Raw genomic sequence first — 13750 nt, 5'->3', positions numbered from 1 at the left:
AACCCCGGCGTCCCACCCCTTCCCGCCTCGGCCCAGCGCGGGAAGCTGGGGAGGTGCGGGGCCGCGGGGGCGTGGCTTGCGAGAGAAGGGGCGTGGTCTGACTGGGGGCGGGGCTATCCCGCCTCTCGCCTCTTCTTCCTTCCGCGCATGCGCCGTAGTGACGGCCGGAAGCCGGAAGTCTAGGGGGCGGAGGCGGTGGCAATGGCGGAGAAGTTCGACTCGCTGGAGGAGCACCTGGAGAAGTTTGTGGAGAACATCCGTCAGCTCGGCATTATCGTCAGCGATTTCCAGCCCAGCAGCCAAGTTGGCCTCAACCAGAAATTGTGAGCTGGGCTCAAAACTCTTCCGTTACTGGGTCCGGGCGCCGGGGACCTTTGCTCCCCGCCCCCCGCCTGACTGGTGCCTCACGGGCCGATGGGCCCCGGCAGGTGGATCCATCTCCCTCCCGTCGTAGCGAAACGGGTTTGGGCTAAAAATGACCCGATTTTAACTAAAACCCATCCGTTTTTCTTCTTGCAGGAATTTCATGGTGACGGGCTTGCAGGATATCGACAAATGCCGGCAGCAGCTTCACGATATTAGTGTGCCCTTGGAAGTTTTTGAGTAAGTACTCTATATAAAGAAAAGTTCTTTACAATGAGGATGGTAAAACACTGGAACAGATTGCCCGGAGAGGTGGTGGAAGCTCCGTCCCTGGACACGTGCAAGGTCAGGCTTGATGGAGCTCTGAGCAACCTGGTCTGATTAAGATGTCCCTGCTCACTGTGGGGGGGTTGAGCTAGATGAACTTTAAAGGTCCCTTCCAACCCAGTGCATTTTGTGCATCTGTAAGTAACTTTGTACCTGGAAGGGAAGGTGCTGTATTTTGTGTGATTTGAGGTAGTGTGTTTTTGCAGAATGAGTATTTTCCCTGAGGACTGCTTGTTTCTTAAATCCCATTTTCTGAATGCCACACAAGAATGCGAGTAGGCAGAAGAAATTAAGAAGCACTTTCAGGCTGTGAGAAGATGGAAGGACAAGAAAAGTAGTATTATAGACCTGCTTCCAGATCTCCTTTTTTATTGTTGTTTCACCTCTTTTTAATTTATATTGACTTTGCATATGTAGGCAGTAATACAGATTCTGCCTAATCTAAGCTTTCATTTTGGAAATAGACTTACACTAGGTTAAAATCAGGATTTAAAGTTGCAGCTTAGAATAAATTAGGCTAACACTTAGGTGTTTAGTAGTGGCAGTCATATTGACAAAGAATTAGAACATTAAAAGTAAACCCATGAATATAGAGGGAGAGCTATATAAGACAGCATTTATGACAGAGCTGACAATTTGTTAGTCTTTCTAGCAAGTCCAGGTGTCACTGGTTTGCTATATTCTACTGTATTACTGGCTATACAGAACATTTTTTCAGTTGAGTTTTCACTCTTATCTATAAATCTCTGATGACGATCTTAAATGTTGTGTTTTCTTTATTTGGTTATGGAATTTCCCTTTGCCAGGCACTTACTGCAGAGTGAAAATACACTGATAGGTTTGCTGATGGAGGTCTGTTCATTTGTAGCTTTTACTGTGATATGTACACTTACTCCTTATCCTTGAACTGCTGGCTGCCGCCTTCTGGTGTGCTTTTTGCTCACTGTGTACTAACTAAGCCACTTTACGGTTAGTGCCTTTTCAGTTTCTTGGAGAAGGATCAGCTTTCTTCATTTATGTGTACTTGTTGCCAGTGAGAAGCTGGGTAGTTAACATTTTTTGTTTGGTTTTAATAATTTTCTCAAAGAAAAAGCCTAGTCTCCTTGGGCTGTCTTTTTTAAAATGGCCTCGTTAAACTGTGTTTTTAAATATCGCGTTTCAGATCATAGTGGTAACAAAAAGGGAACAAGTTGAATAATCCTGTTCCTTGGAGAGGTACTAGGTATTTCTGCTGGGAATACAATCGTGTAGGTGGTATCTTTTCTGTTTTCAGATACATAGATCAAGGCCGCAATCCTCAGCTTTACACTAAAGAGTGCCTGGAGCGAGCTTTGGCTAAAAATGAGCAAGTAAAAGGAAAAATTGACACAATGAAGGTAAACCAGAAATAATGAAAGTGCTAATGTATTTGACAAGTTTTTTTACTTTTCTGTAAATATGAGGGGGAGTTCTTTTACACACCTATTAAATTTCATTGTGAGGTGATTTGTATTAGGAATTACTCTGCATCCCTGTGTCTTAATTGATGCTAATGTAGCCCATTCTGAAAAAGAAACTTGTAATTCATCCCGTAAGTGGAGAAGCAGATGCTGCTATGATTTTCTTTCGGTTGAAGTTGTATACAGCATTATAGATTTTTGTTGTTGTTTTCATTTTGGATACTAATGAGTACCTCACACTGTTACCAATCTGTAATTGTGACATGTGCAGACTTAGAAGTAAGGACAACAGAAGGGGTATTTTTCCAGTCTTGAGTGGATCTTTGAGTCTTAAAATGTCAAATGTTCTATATAAGCATGGGCTAATCTGTAATTTCTTAGAATGTATGCCAGTGTTTAGTTTTTTCTCAACCTTTACTTTTATCTAGTATGAACCTAAGTATTCTGCTGTACTGCTTAACTGCTGGAATCACAGCTGAAAAACAGAAAAGGAAGCTTAGTGAGATATGAGAAAGGGCTGTTTGTGTTTATGAACGATCTTTGGCTGAACTTAAAATGAGTGTGGAGGATGGCACTTTGTGCTACACAGCGTAGACCTGTCTCCATGTTGTAAACTTCTCTTTCTTTTGATATGCCCTCTGCTTACAAAAGTTGTAGGAAGAATTATGTATTTCTAAGCCAGGTGTGAGTTCCTGTTTGAAGGTGGAGCAGATTCCTTACCAAATCAAGAGAACGTGTCCATTATCAGCTTTGCTTAGTAAGGTCAGACAGATACTGATACACCAGAGTTTACCAGGGAGACCCAATTGCTTTGTATTTCTTAGGTGAGAATGCTGGTTAATTCATGGAGAATTCAAAGCATTTTAGTTTTGCTCGTGCATTCCTGGCAGATTTCACTTGAGCATTTTCTCTGAATTTTGTAAATGTAACTTCCTATGCTTGTGTGGGTTTGATTTTTTTTTTTTTTTTTTTTTTTTTTTAATCGGGATGCTTGGTGAAATATATTTCATCTGTACAACTTGTTTAGATAATTTTTTTTTCTTTTTCCAGAAATTTAAAAGCCTGTTAATCCAAGAACTGACAAAGGTGTTCCCAGAAGACATGGCAAAGTACAAAGCTATTCGAGGAGAAGATCCTCCTCCTTAGGTTGACCTTTGATAGCTCTAATAAATTCCTATTCCATAAACTGATACAGCTCTATAAAAACATAGATTGGAGAGAGGAGGAGTCCAACCTGTCATAACACCTGCATTAAAAATGGCAGCAATGGACTGTAGAGGAGCTTGGTGATTGCTGATTCTGGGCTGAAGCTACTGAATCTGTCTGAAGACTTTTACTCAAAGATTGCAGTTGAAACTTCCTAGGGTAATCTGTTTTGAGATATATTTGCCTGCAGGTCATCAATAGCATTTTTCACAAGGTATATTTCAAGAGCAGAAAACCATGTTTTGTGTCTTCTGAAGTGTGTGCTCTGGGATTGTGGGCTCATCTGTTATTAAGAGAAGGGTATTTGTTGTACTTGATTTTTTTCATTTGTAATCTTTTTTTTTTTTTTTTTTTTAATTACAGCATAAATAGTTGACACTTTCATTTTGCCAAATCCTGCTGAGCAGAAGCCTGTCAGGGGCTGCAGTTCTCACATGTTGTCAAGAAAACCTTCAGCTATTCTTACATTGTTCTAGGAGCTGCGGTGCAGATGGCTGAGGATATAAAAAATGAGCATATTTGGGAACTAGCTCCTCAAAAATGTTAATATTTTTGTATAGTATAGTATTTAATGTAAGCTTTTGTTCCATCCTGTCCATTTTCTGCAATCAAGTTGTTGAATAAAAGTTTGAAAAAAAAACCTACATTCTAAGACTTTTCTGTTGCATGCTACTCTTTGGAGAATGATACGGGAAAAATAGCATTTTCCTCAGTCTCACTGATAGAAATATAATGTGTAACGGCCCGGTTTTGATAAAAGCTTGTGCGTGAAAATAACTTGGTATTTTGATTTTGTGGGGAAAAATTCCCTTTTGATAACAAGCAAGAGATTTTGGGCATCGGTGGATGCCACCTAAAACATTTCTGAACAGTGACGGTCTTCTGTGTGAAACTAGTGAGTGTTCTCAGGTGAGGTAGTCCTGACATGGAACAGCACGTTAGGTTCACGGCCTAGGGCAGAGCGCATGTGCGGACGATAAGTTTCACAGCTGAAGCAAGAGAACCTTTTCATTCTGGCGCTTTGTGAAACTTGAACTATTTGTACTTAGATTTATCCTTCCACATATAATGATTTTTTTTTTTTCTTGACACTAACGAATGAATTTATCGTTTAACTTTCTTCTAGTTGCCAAACTTAGTGGGTTTGGGCAGGAATCCAAAATTGCACTGTATGTGTGTGATCTGTAGCAGACCCACCTAGTCCATTAAAGACCTTCATGGGGGTTTAGGTATGTTTGAGGTGCTGGTTCCACAGTTTCCACACCTGAAGTACTATCTGTACACTGTTAACTACCTGAAGTAAAGCCCATCCATAACGCCAACCAACCCTGTGCCTGACCAAGCTCTGGCATAACAAAACCAAGAAAAAGACCCAACAAAAAACAAAGCTAGGTGTTCTTCTCAGATACTTAAGACTTGTTAGTTGACAGTGTAAGTTAATCCAAGTGCTGCCTGGTACTTCCCTGCTCCACCTCAGTCTGCACACTTGCTTTTCTTCCTGTTTGCTCCAGCATTAACCACTTGTTTCCCTTCATAATGTTGCTGTACTAAGCTGGCAGAGAAGAGCAATGAAGAAAAAGTGCGCCAGGCTTGTATGTTGCTCTTCTTTGGTTGCCGGGTCCCTGGGAGCTGTTAAAGCAAGGCTTGTGACTGGTGAGTGGGATCTATACGGGGCACAAGCACAGAAGGTAAGAGTATTTTTCATGTATGTATAATGTGGTGCACAGCAGGGTTTAGTGCCTGTTAATAGGTTTTTTTTGACTACTCGTTCTCAACGCTGCCTTTTTTGTATGCTGCAGTGATAGCAGGTATTTAAACCAGTGCAGAGGGACCTTTGTAGTGCAAATTGTGATTAGCACCCATGTGTATAGGTGAAGCACTGAAGAGGTGTTGCAAGAAGCTTTTTCATTTGCTTTTCAACATGTTGGGTTGTGAGCAAAAATGGTTTTAAAGATGCTTGGGATCTGAAACAGTTTAAAGTGTCTGCAAAGTCAAGTTTACTTTGAACCAATATGATGCCTCTGGAGGAACTGAACTCTTGAAGTAATTCTGACTGTGAAGTCCATCTTCTCTATTCATTTCTAAGCCAACTGCATTTAGTGAGCAGCTCCGTACCTGTTTCCAGTTTCTCACACCGATTTCTCTGTTGGTAATTTTAGAGACATTAATGTTGCTACATGTGAGTAAGGTTTTCAGCCAGGAGAGGCCTTAATCTTTTTGATTATTTAATAAAAAAACCCAAATACTTAGTTTTACATTCTACTTTCTCCTTTGTTTCAACTCCTTAGCCGTGATGCCATTCAAAAACACCATATTCTAGAACGTAGTCCTCATTTCCAAATTAGTTACACAAATAGCTACTTTCAGTTTTGGGCTAGAATATTAATTTCTAACAGTATCACATCATATTTGACTGGTACTATGAAAATACTGTCGCAGTATTTACATTCTAGATGTTCTGTGGAGCTTAGCGTCACGTATCCATCAGTTTATATGCTGACCAGCTCCATGTTGATCAGCTCAGAGCTAAGGAGATTGATATGGCATGACCTTTTTGTAATGTGTTTTCTTTATCTATATTCCATGCTCTGTATTCTGCAGAAACTAGTAATGGGTTACTAGAGCTTACAATGTATGGATTTATTCCTACTGCTGATAAGAAAAGAAAGTGTGAGAAGTAGAGGGATGTATTGGTAGGAGGATGTGTTCCTTGAATATAAAAACACAGACCAGAATTCAGAATTTAACATTCTGAAAATGAAATATTTTGGGGCTGAAACTTTCCTTAATAAAACAAACCAAGTTCTGTGCATTGTTTCAGTATGTCACAGCTGCCCTCTGCCTGCTCAGCACCTGAATGATTTCTCCACAGCCCTCCTACTTTCCACCTCATAAGGGCTGCAGCAGAGCAAGGCAAGGCAAGATATTTTTGGCAGAGGATGGTGAAAGAGAAACTCTGTTTGTAGAATCTGTGAATTTTCCATGCTTTGGTGGGCTTAGTGTGGGAAGCCCTTGAAATAGCTGAATTGTCCAGTGAGTGTCCTTTCTGAATCAGCTGCAGCCTTCTCATCACTCCAGGAGGTTACCAATGTGCTCTTGCATTAGGCAGCCTCCTGTACTTGGTGGAAAAGGCTGTTAATTTTGCTGCTGTTACAACCCCGTCGTCCTTCTAGAAGTGCTTTACCGAGGACTCAGGACTAAATCTATACGTTTGTAAAGCATTGTTCAATTTTGACCGTGTTCTCCTGATATTGGTGCTGCATTATGGATTTGATTGTGCCAGCCACGTAACACCCCAGCAAGACCTCGTGCGTTCTCTCTTCTTGCTGCTGTCAATGCCGTTACTGCAATATTATTAAAGAACTTTTGCAGAAGGAAATGGAATAACGGAGGTTTCTAATGAATAACTCGCACGCTTCCAAAACCAAAATCACAATGTCTATTTTATGAAAATACGATAGGGTTTTTATTTTAAAATTTTATTCTGTTATCTCAATTAATAAGGATTCTTTTATTCTGAATTCCAGTATTTAGCATTTAATTTATAATGTAAAGGGTAATGTTTTCCTCAGTCTGTCGATAAAGTACTGCTAAATGGTGGTAATGGTTTGCTGATTTCCCAAGTATTTTATATGGTAATGATTTTATGAATTTCTTTCTTTGATGAACACAGTTCCCAAGTGATTTAATACGATTATAGAAATAGAGAAGAAAAGCCATCCAATCTATTTTGCACTGAATGTTCTTTGGTATTTTAGCTAAATCAGTTAGAATCTACTGAAAGTGTAGTTTTACTGAAGCCTTTCTGAATCAACATATTTAAATGGTAAATTATATAAACAAAGACAAAAAAATGTGGAAGAAGTATTCTGAATACTGAGCTTAACAGCAAATTAGTAAAAGAGAAACGTCACTGCCAAGAATATTTCTAGATTCTCATGTTTCAACACAAAGTCATTTCTTACCTCACTATGATTAATAGCTGTAGCGTTTCTGGGCAGTTGCCAGAGCAGAGAGTGAAGGTGACATAAGTATCTGCCCTGCTCTGAGAACACTGTGTTTACTCCTTTTACGTCAATTATTTTCATATGATTAAGATCCTTCTGTATATTTTCTTAATTAAAGCAATGGAGGAGCACACGTTGCAGGATACTTCCTTAACAGCTCTGTTAATTCGAATCAGAAATCTGTATTTTCTGTATTGTGGCATATTTCATACTGAAAACTAGATTGTATTTAGTCTCAACAGGCTGTAATGCAGACAGTAAAAAAGAAACATATTTTTGCACAGTATGAAAATTTTCAAACCAATTCCTTCTCTTGAAAGTCCCTTTATGTGCTAAGAAATAGCACATAATATTCCCATTCCTAAAGACCTGACTTGAATCTAATTTACTTGGTATTTATAATTTGGTCCTTATATTAAACTTCTCCAAATATTCCTCAAAGAAAGATGAAGCTACTTTTACATATAATCTGGGAAGAGATAATCTGAAACTGTTATCATATTGCATTATTTAAAAAGTTACTTTATGGGAGTCTGAGCCGTATTTATATCATTTCTGCTGCAAAAATAGCACTTACTCTCCATGTTAATTGTTGACATTAAAATTTTTTTATTTGGAATGTTGCTAAGGATTCAAAACTTTTAGATGCATAGATGTAATGATAACACACCAAGCCACTTCTGTACCATCAGGGGAATTTTCAGTCCTCGTCAGTAAATAAAAGCAGCTTATACTAGTCTGTTACCAGAATCACTGCGAGGTGCCATTTTTTTAGGGTAAGTGTTTTACCCACAACCCAAGAAGTTTCAGCAGACAAAAATGGCTTTGAATCAGACATGAGATGTAACTTGGTCTAAGACTATTTAGTATAATTTGTGGTCATCACATAATGGGTTACAATACGTAAATGCCTAGTTGAATAGGCGTCTGGTACTCAGGAAAACGAAAGATGGATTTAGGGATACAACAAATCTTATTCAAGTTAAAAAAAAAAAATCAACACAGATGTCATCTTCCAGAGACTTTCTTTCAAATTAAGAAACTTGAAAACCTTTCAGATCAAGAAATGCTTTCAGAGTACAATAAGCAAAAAATTCTGTGACAGCTTTTTTTTGCTTTTTACTCAGTCTGAGAATTTGTTCTTGAGCAACACATTGCAGAAGACGCATAGCTTCCCAGATGCACTTTTTCACTGAACAGGAATTCTGCTCTTATGCAAATGAACTTTATGAGCTTGCTCAGCGTACATATAAGTGCTGTTATCTCTAGAAGTTGATAGTCATGGTTGCGGAGCATTGAAAGTGAAAAAAACCCTCTAGTTTACTGCTCTGCAATGATAGTCTATTTTGATCAAGCAGACAAGAAAGAACTCTTATGACTGCATACTGGAACTCCGGGAGATTATGGTGAAAGCAAAAGAAAAGCAATTAATAAGACCGTTTCTTTCTCTTGTTTATTAGCTTCCAAATTTTACAAACCAATCTGTTACAAAGCTTATCATGGAAATGTTGCTGTTACCTTTATTATTGTTTGACGTACTCAGCCTGAAGAAACATGATAGGTGTGTGAAAAGAGGATTTCCAGACAGAGACAATGGTAACTCAGAAAAATGTAGCAGTACACAGGTGACCATCTGAGTATGCTCCCCTTGCCTCCATGGATTTAGCATGTGGGGACATCCTCATCTTGATGTATATTACCTTTGAGTTTTGTAAGCCTCAATGAATTTTCTTTTTCCTCCACAAATTTATTGTGCTGAACCCCTTTAAACTTTAACATCCATAAAATCTCATGGTGAAGAGTTCCACAGCTCATATCTGCGTTATGTGAAGAAGTGTCTGCTTCCATTTGCTATGAATCAACTAATTTCTTGTACTGGAAGATGTAGGGAGCAGATATCTCCTATCTCCACTCTTCACATTACCTGTGATTGTATAGATTACTAAAATACACCCCTCCCAATCACATTTTCTTTTTAGGCTGAAGACTATCTTGTTTAGCTGTGCTTCATACAGAAGCTGTTTCATATTTCTGATCATACTTACTACTCTTCTGAACTGTTTCCAGTTTTCTGTCCTTTTCAAAACTGAGATTCTTCAAGATTTTTCTACAAGGGATCTTGCTGAAGGCCCTCATGGGATCGAGAGTTCATCCAGGCATCACTGATGTCTGAAAGCTCACACACAGCTTTAAAGAATTCCAACAGTAAAGCCTTCCCTGAACCAAAGGCTGTATTAGCTTTTCTCCAGTATGTGTTTTTCCAAATACATAATATTGATTTTGCTAGTCCTGGATAGCTGAAATGTTCTTCTTTATCATTTTAGAATTAAAAATGTAGTTGGGCAAATTAGATTCTAGGCCTACAAAGATATCTACATGCACTTTATTTATCCAGAGCCATGTTGTTTAAGGAAAAGACAATGTTTAAACAAACACTTGCATAAAGTATATGCCAGGTCATTGTTCATATATAAAATCCTCTAATGTTTTTTTGAGGAGATGAAATTATCTTTTGTCAAATGGGTAGAATGTTTTAAAATTCTCTTTTATACATTATGACAAAGGTAAACAAGGAGCATTTTCTTCTTTGCTGAATCAGGTATGTGTTCTGTTTATATAGCACAAACACAAATATTAAACTTCAAGGTATAAAGACATCTTCCTCCTTTGCCCAGGGATACTCCAGCATAACATCACATTGCTTTGTCTAAGTCTTCTTGCCACTGTTATAAAATTAAGTTTACTTTGAAAATAGCTCAATAGACTAAATTTTAATATTGAATCATGTTAACTCACTCCTGTAAACCACCTGGGAACCAGATCACATGTGTTTGGAAAAGGACAGAAAAAGAAATGTCTCTCTCACAGCTTTGGCATTTCCTTTTCTTATCTATTCTGCACTCTAGAACTGTTCAAGGAAACAGACACATTTAAATGAATATGTGAAAGTTGAAACTGGAATGACGTGTGGTTCTACAGTCATCTGAATAACCTCAGATGCATGTTAGCAATTATATGTAAATACATATAAAAATGGTGCTTAATCTTATTCAAGTTAAGTCATCTGAATGCGCGCAGTCATCTGAATGCGCACAGCCAGACGTGTGCATCTTTCAGATTCTGATGAATTAACCACTGTATCTAACTGTGTAGTATGTACTGAAATTTTCTTGTGTGAGAACATGGGTGCCTTTTATTGAACTATAATTCTAAGTTTTCTGATAATTTGCCTTTTTATAAGTGAATATATATACTTTGTGCAGTAGTATAGTATATTTGTCAAAAAGCTCTGGTCATATTGTATCTCCACTAGCTGTTAAAAGCTGCTTTCCTTCCTCAGTGCTTTAGCAATTTCTTACAGATTAAAGCTACTAAAAAATTAAGTAAATAATAACAATTTTGCTAATCTCTTTTCTGCAGATGATCTGGTACACTGAGGAGCTAGAAAACTGCAGAACACTTTCCATACAATTTTGTCCAGTTATCAGTAGAATAAGAGGGAGTTGAAGACAGTCATGGTAATCAAATAAATGGTTAATTGGATATGTATTCCTTTCAAAGAAGGTATCCTCAAGACTCATCAATAATTATAAATTGCTGTAAATTACTGGAGCTGATTTATCTTCTGGGCATAAGTACAGAAAAAAAAAGTACTGCACAGGCAGCAGTATTTTGGGAGAGGTGATATTCGTTTGAAGGACATGCAGAAAGGTTACCCTGATCCATTTTTATAGCAGTAGTCCTTGCAGCAGTTCTGAGGCAGCATCAGAAAGGGCAGGATGAAGGATTTGGATTTGCCTGAAGAACTGACAATATTCTCTTGTTCTTCCATTGGTCTGAATTGACTCTGTACGGTAGAATAAAAATCTTGTTTAATTTTGCAGCTTTTGCAATAACTGTAGAGCCCAGGGACCTGAGTCCAGGCATTGATTTACTGCCTGATTCTCATTTTCGTGCACTGCCCAGCAAATTCCTTGCTAATTACAAAGTGTGTCTTAAAGGAAGATGCTGTCCCATTACTGCAGAGAGAATATGCAAATTGATTGGATTTTTTAATATGGTTGTAGCTCATATACAACACCAGTGTATTATTGTATTATTGTAGCTAAGATAAAAAATTACAAAACCAGAGTGACTACAGATAGTAAAGCAAAAGAAAGAGAAAGGAGATAAAGAGGCTTTAAAAAACCATGCTGACATATAAAGCCCGGAGAGATTAGATCATCCTACCAGCCTTGCTACATTCCTGCAAAATTTTTAATATTGGAGGTCATAAAGTTTCACTCAGGTATTCTTAGACTAAATTATAAACCTTGAGCTGCGTTAAAACATTTCACTAAAAATAAGGCAATGTCCAAAAGTAGGTGTTAGACACAGTGGTTCTGATATAACTTGAAAACTGCCTTATGACCCCCAAATTATGAGCAAGCTATACAAGCTATATCTGTTAGGTACCTGATATGTGCCACCAAAGCAAAGATTCACTGTATCCACCGTATCAGTCCGAGGGACTGATTGACATTGCTAAAAGAAGATAGGAGCAAAGCTAAAACTGTAAGAGAGCAAGCCTTGTTAATGGCATGCTGGGAATAGCGTGGGAGGACAGAAGTCCATCCTGATGCCCTTGTCAATATCCTCAGTAAACACTATCAGCTGAAAAATAATCTACCTGCAGATATGCATGCATAAAGCCAAGGTGCTGTGGGCAGGTATGTTACTGCATAAATAAATTACCAGCCCACTGTCACAAAGAAAGTAACAGGAATGAGGGAGGAGCATCTCCAAAAAGCAGTGCAAATACTAATTTTCACAATATTCCTGTGGCAAGTGTGGTTCAAGTTGCAGAATTATGAAGTGAATCACAAAGATAAACATAGGCTGCAGATGGAGGAAACATTGGAACCAGGTTCTGGCTGCCTCCATACCTGTTTCTCAGGCAGACTAGAAATGCTTTACATTTGCAGATAATCAGAAAACACACCAGCTTGAAACTGAAAGAGCACTGAACTGATCAAGATGACAAAATATTTTGAAGCAGCATTAGCTTGCAGAGCTGCTCAAATCCATTTCATTTAAACTGTGTTACAATTAATGTTAATGCAGTTTAGCAAGTGTGTCAAAAGAATTCTGAGGGTAGAAGTCCACTGATACAAATCCCTCACCAGACCCACAGTGAACGGTTTTACAGTCTGGTTCACAAAACCAGCTTTTGTCTGTTTAGCAAGATGACCCAGGAACCAATTTTCTAGAGCCAGTGCGATTGTTTACCATGAAAATTAGGGGTTGTGTTCAAGAAGGGGTAAACACCAGAAGAACCTTTGTGCATTTGCTCCACTTTCTGCTGAGTAGCTTTGGCTGCAGCTTTCTGAGCATCGTATCTCATTTACAAGGTGACCCAGAACACAAAACCTTTTAATTAGCTTGAAAATCCAACCTGCTTTATATACATGCCTGTCAGCCCCCTTGCCTTCTGCTGCCCTTCGTTGCTATGGCAGCGCTCTCCCAACAAAGGAGGATATCTTGCAGAAGGAGAAAAGCAGAGCCAAGATGCTCAGAGCTTTTGCATGCGGCCGGATAAATATTCATGATGCAACTGTGTGCTGAAGAACTGCTCTTTGAGTAAGTTCTAGGGCTATTGTTCACCCTCAACACCCAGAAGAAACTTTTCCTTATTAAAAAAAATAAATAAATACACAAATCCCCAGGTAGACTGCAAATGTTAAATCACCTTCCTTCCCCAAATAGCAGTTGGGAAGTGCCAAGTGAGGAGATTGCTGTACAGAGAAAAATTAATCAAGTGCTTGACCAGTGTAAATTGACCCATTGAGATCTGTAAAACCTCTCTCCTTTTTACCAGTTGATAGTTATTTGCCCCATTGTTTTTATGGTACAATAAAAAGCAGAATATTTTTAACTGATAAGAAGTTATGCAATGTTCTATGTATTACTGTTAAGTACATGGTACAGATTTGTTACATGATACAGATCACAAAAGGACATAAATAGATACTTACATCTAGAAGTGTATTAAGCTGTTGATCTTCTTTTAAATAATTTCCCTTCTTATCCTGGGTGACTTTTTCTATGGCATCTTTCTTCATGTCACTAAATTATTTTGTTTATCATGAGGTGGTAGAACAACTTTCAGAATGTCTGAACACACTCTGTCATCTATTCCAGCACTACAAACTGGGAATTATAAATTATTTTAACATGTCATTATTTAAAAAAGAATAGTATGCTGGGATGGTTTCAACAGCATTTTTTGAAATAGTTAACATCTGTGCTGACCAGGACTTATTTTAGCTCATAAATCTCATAAGCATCAAACAAGATGCTGTTCCTTCAGCAGAACACTGATTACTATAATACATCTTTCTGTCATATACTGACAGAGATGCAGATACA

General features: G+C 38.3%; 1 protein-coding gene across 1 annotated transcript; it reads left to right on the top strand.

Moving 5' to 3' along the window:
- Window positions 1–201: 201 nt before the first annotated feature.
- MED10 (mediator complex subunit 10) lies at window positions 202–3501 on the top strand. Its single transcript, XM_009869596.1, has 4 exons — window positions 202–323; window positions 520–603; window positions 1964–2066; window positions 3180–3501. The coding sequence occupies exons 1-4, from the start codon at window positions 202–204 to the stop codon at window positions 3273–3275; spliced, it is 405 nt and encodes a 134-aa protein (XP_009867898.1). The 3' UTR covers window positions 3276–3501.
- The last annotated feature ends 10249 nt before the right edge of the window (window positions 3502–13750 follow it).

Source organism: Apaloderma vittatum, unplaced genomic scaffold, assembly GCF_000703405.1.
Source record: "Apaloderma vittatum isolate BGI_N311 unplaced genomic scaffold, ASM70340v1 scaffold14035, whole genome shotgun sequence".
Classification (NCBI taxonomy): Eukaryota; Metazoa; Chordata; class Aves; order Trogoniformes; family Trogonidae; genus Apaloderma; species Apaloderma vittatum.
Note: the sequence above shows the minus strand (reverse complement) of the source record. Positions and strands in the feature narration are given on the sequence as shown.

What these genes read in the sequence shown, in the direction of transcription:
- MED10 (XM_009869596.1), top strand. Translation starts at nt 202, where the DNA reads ATGGCGGAGAAGTTCGACTCGCTGGAGGAGCACCTGGAGAAGTTTGTG. An exon ending in GTGCCCTTGGAAGTTTTTGA is followed by an intron (nt 604 to 1,963) that starts GTAAGTACTCTA and finishes TTCTGTTTTCAG; the next exon opens with ATACATAGATCAAGGCCGCA. An exon ending in GAAAAATTGACACAATGAAG is followed by an intron (nt 2,067 to 3,179) that starts GTAAACCAGAAA and finishes TTCTTTTTCCAG; the next exon opens with AAATTTAAAAGCCTGTTAAT.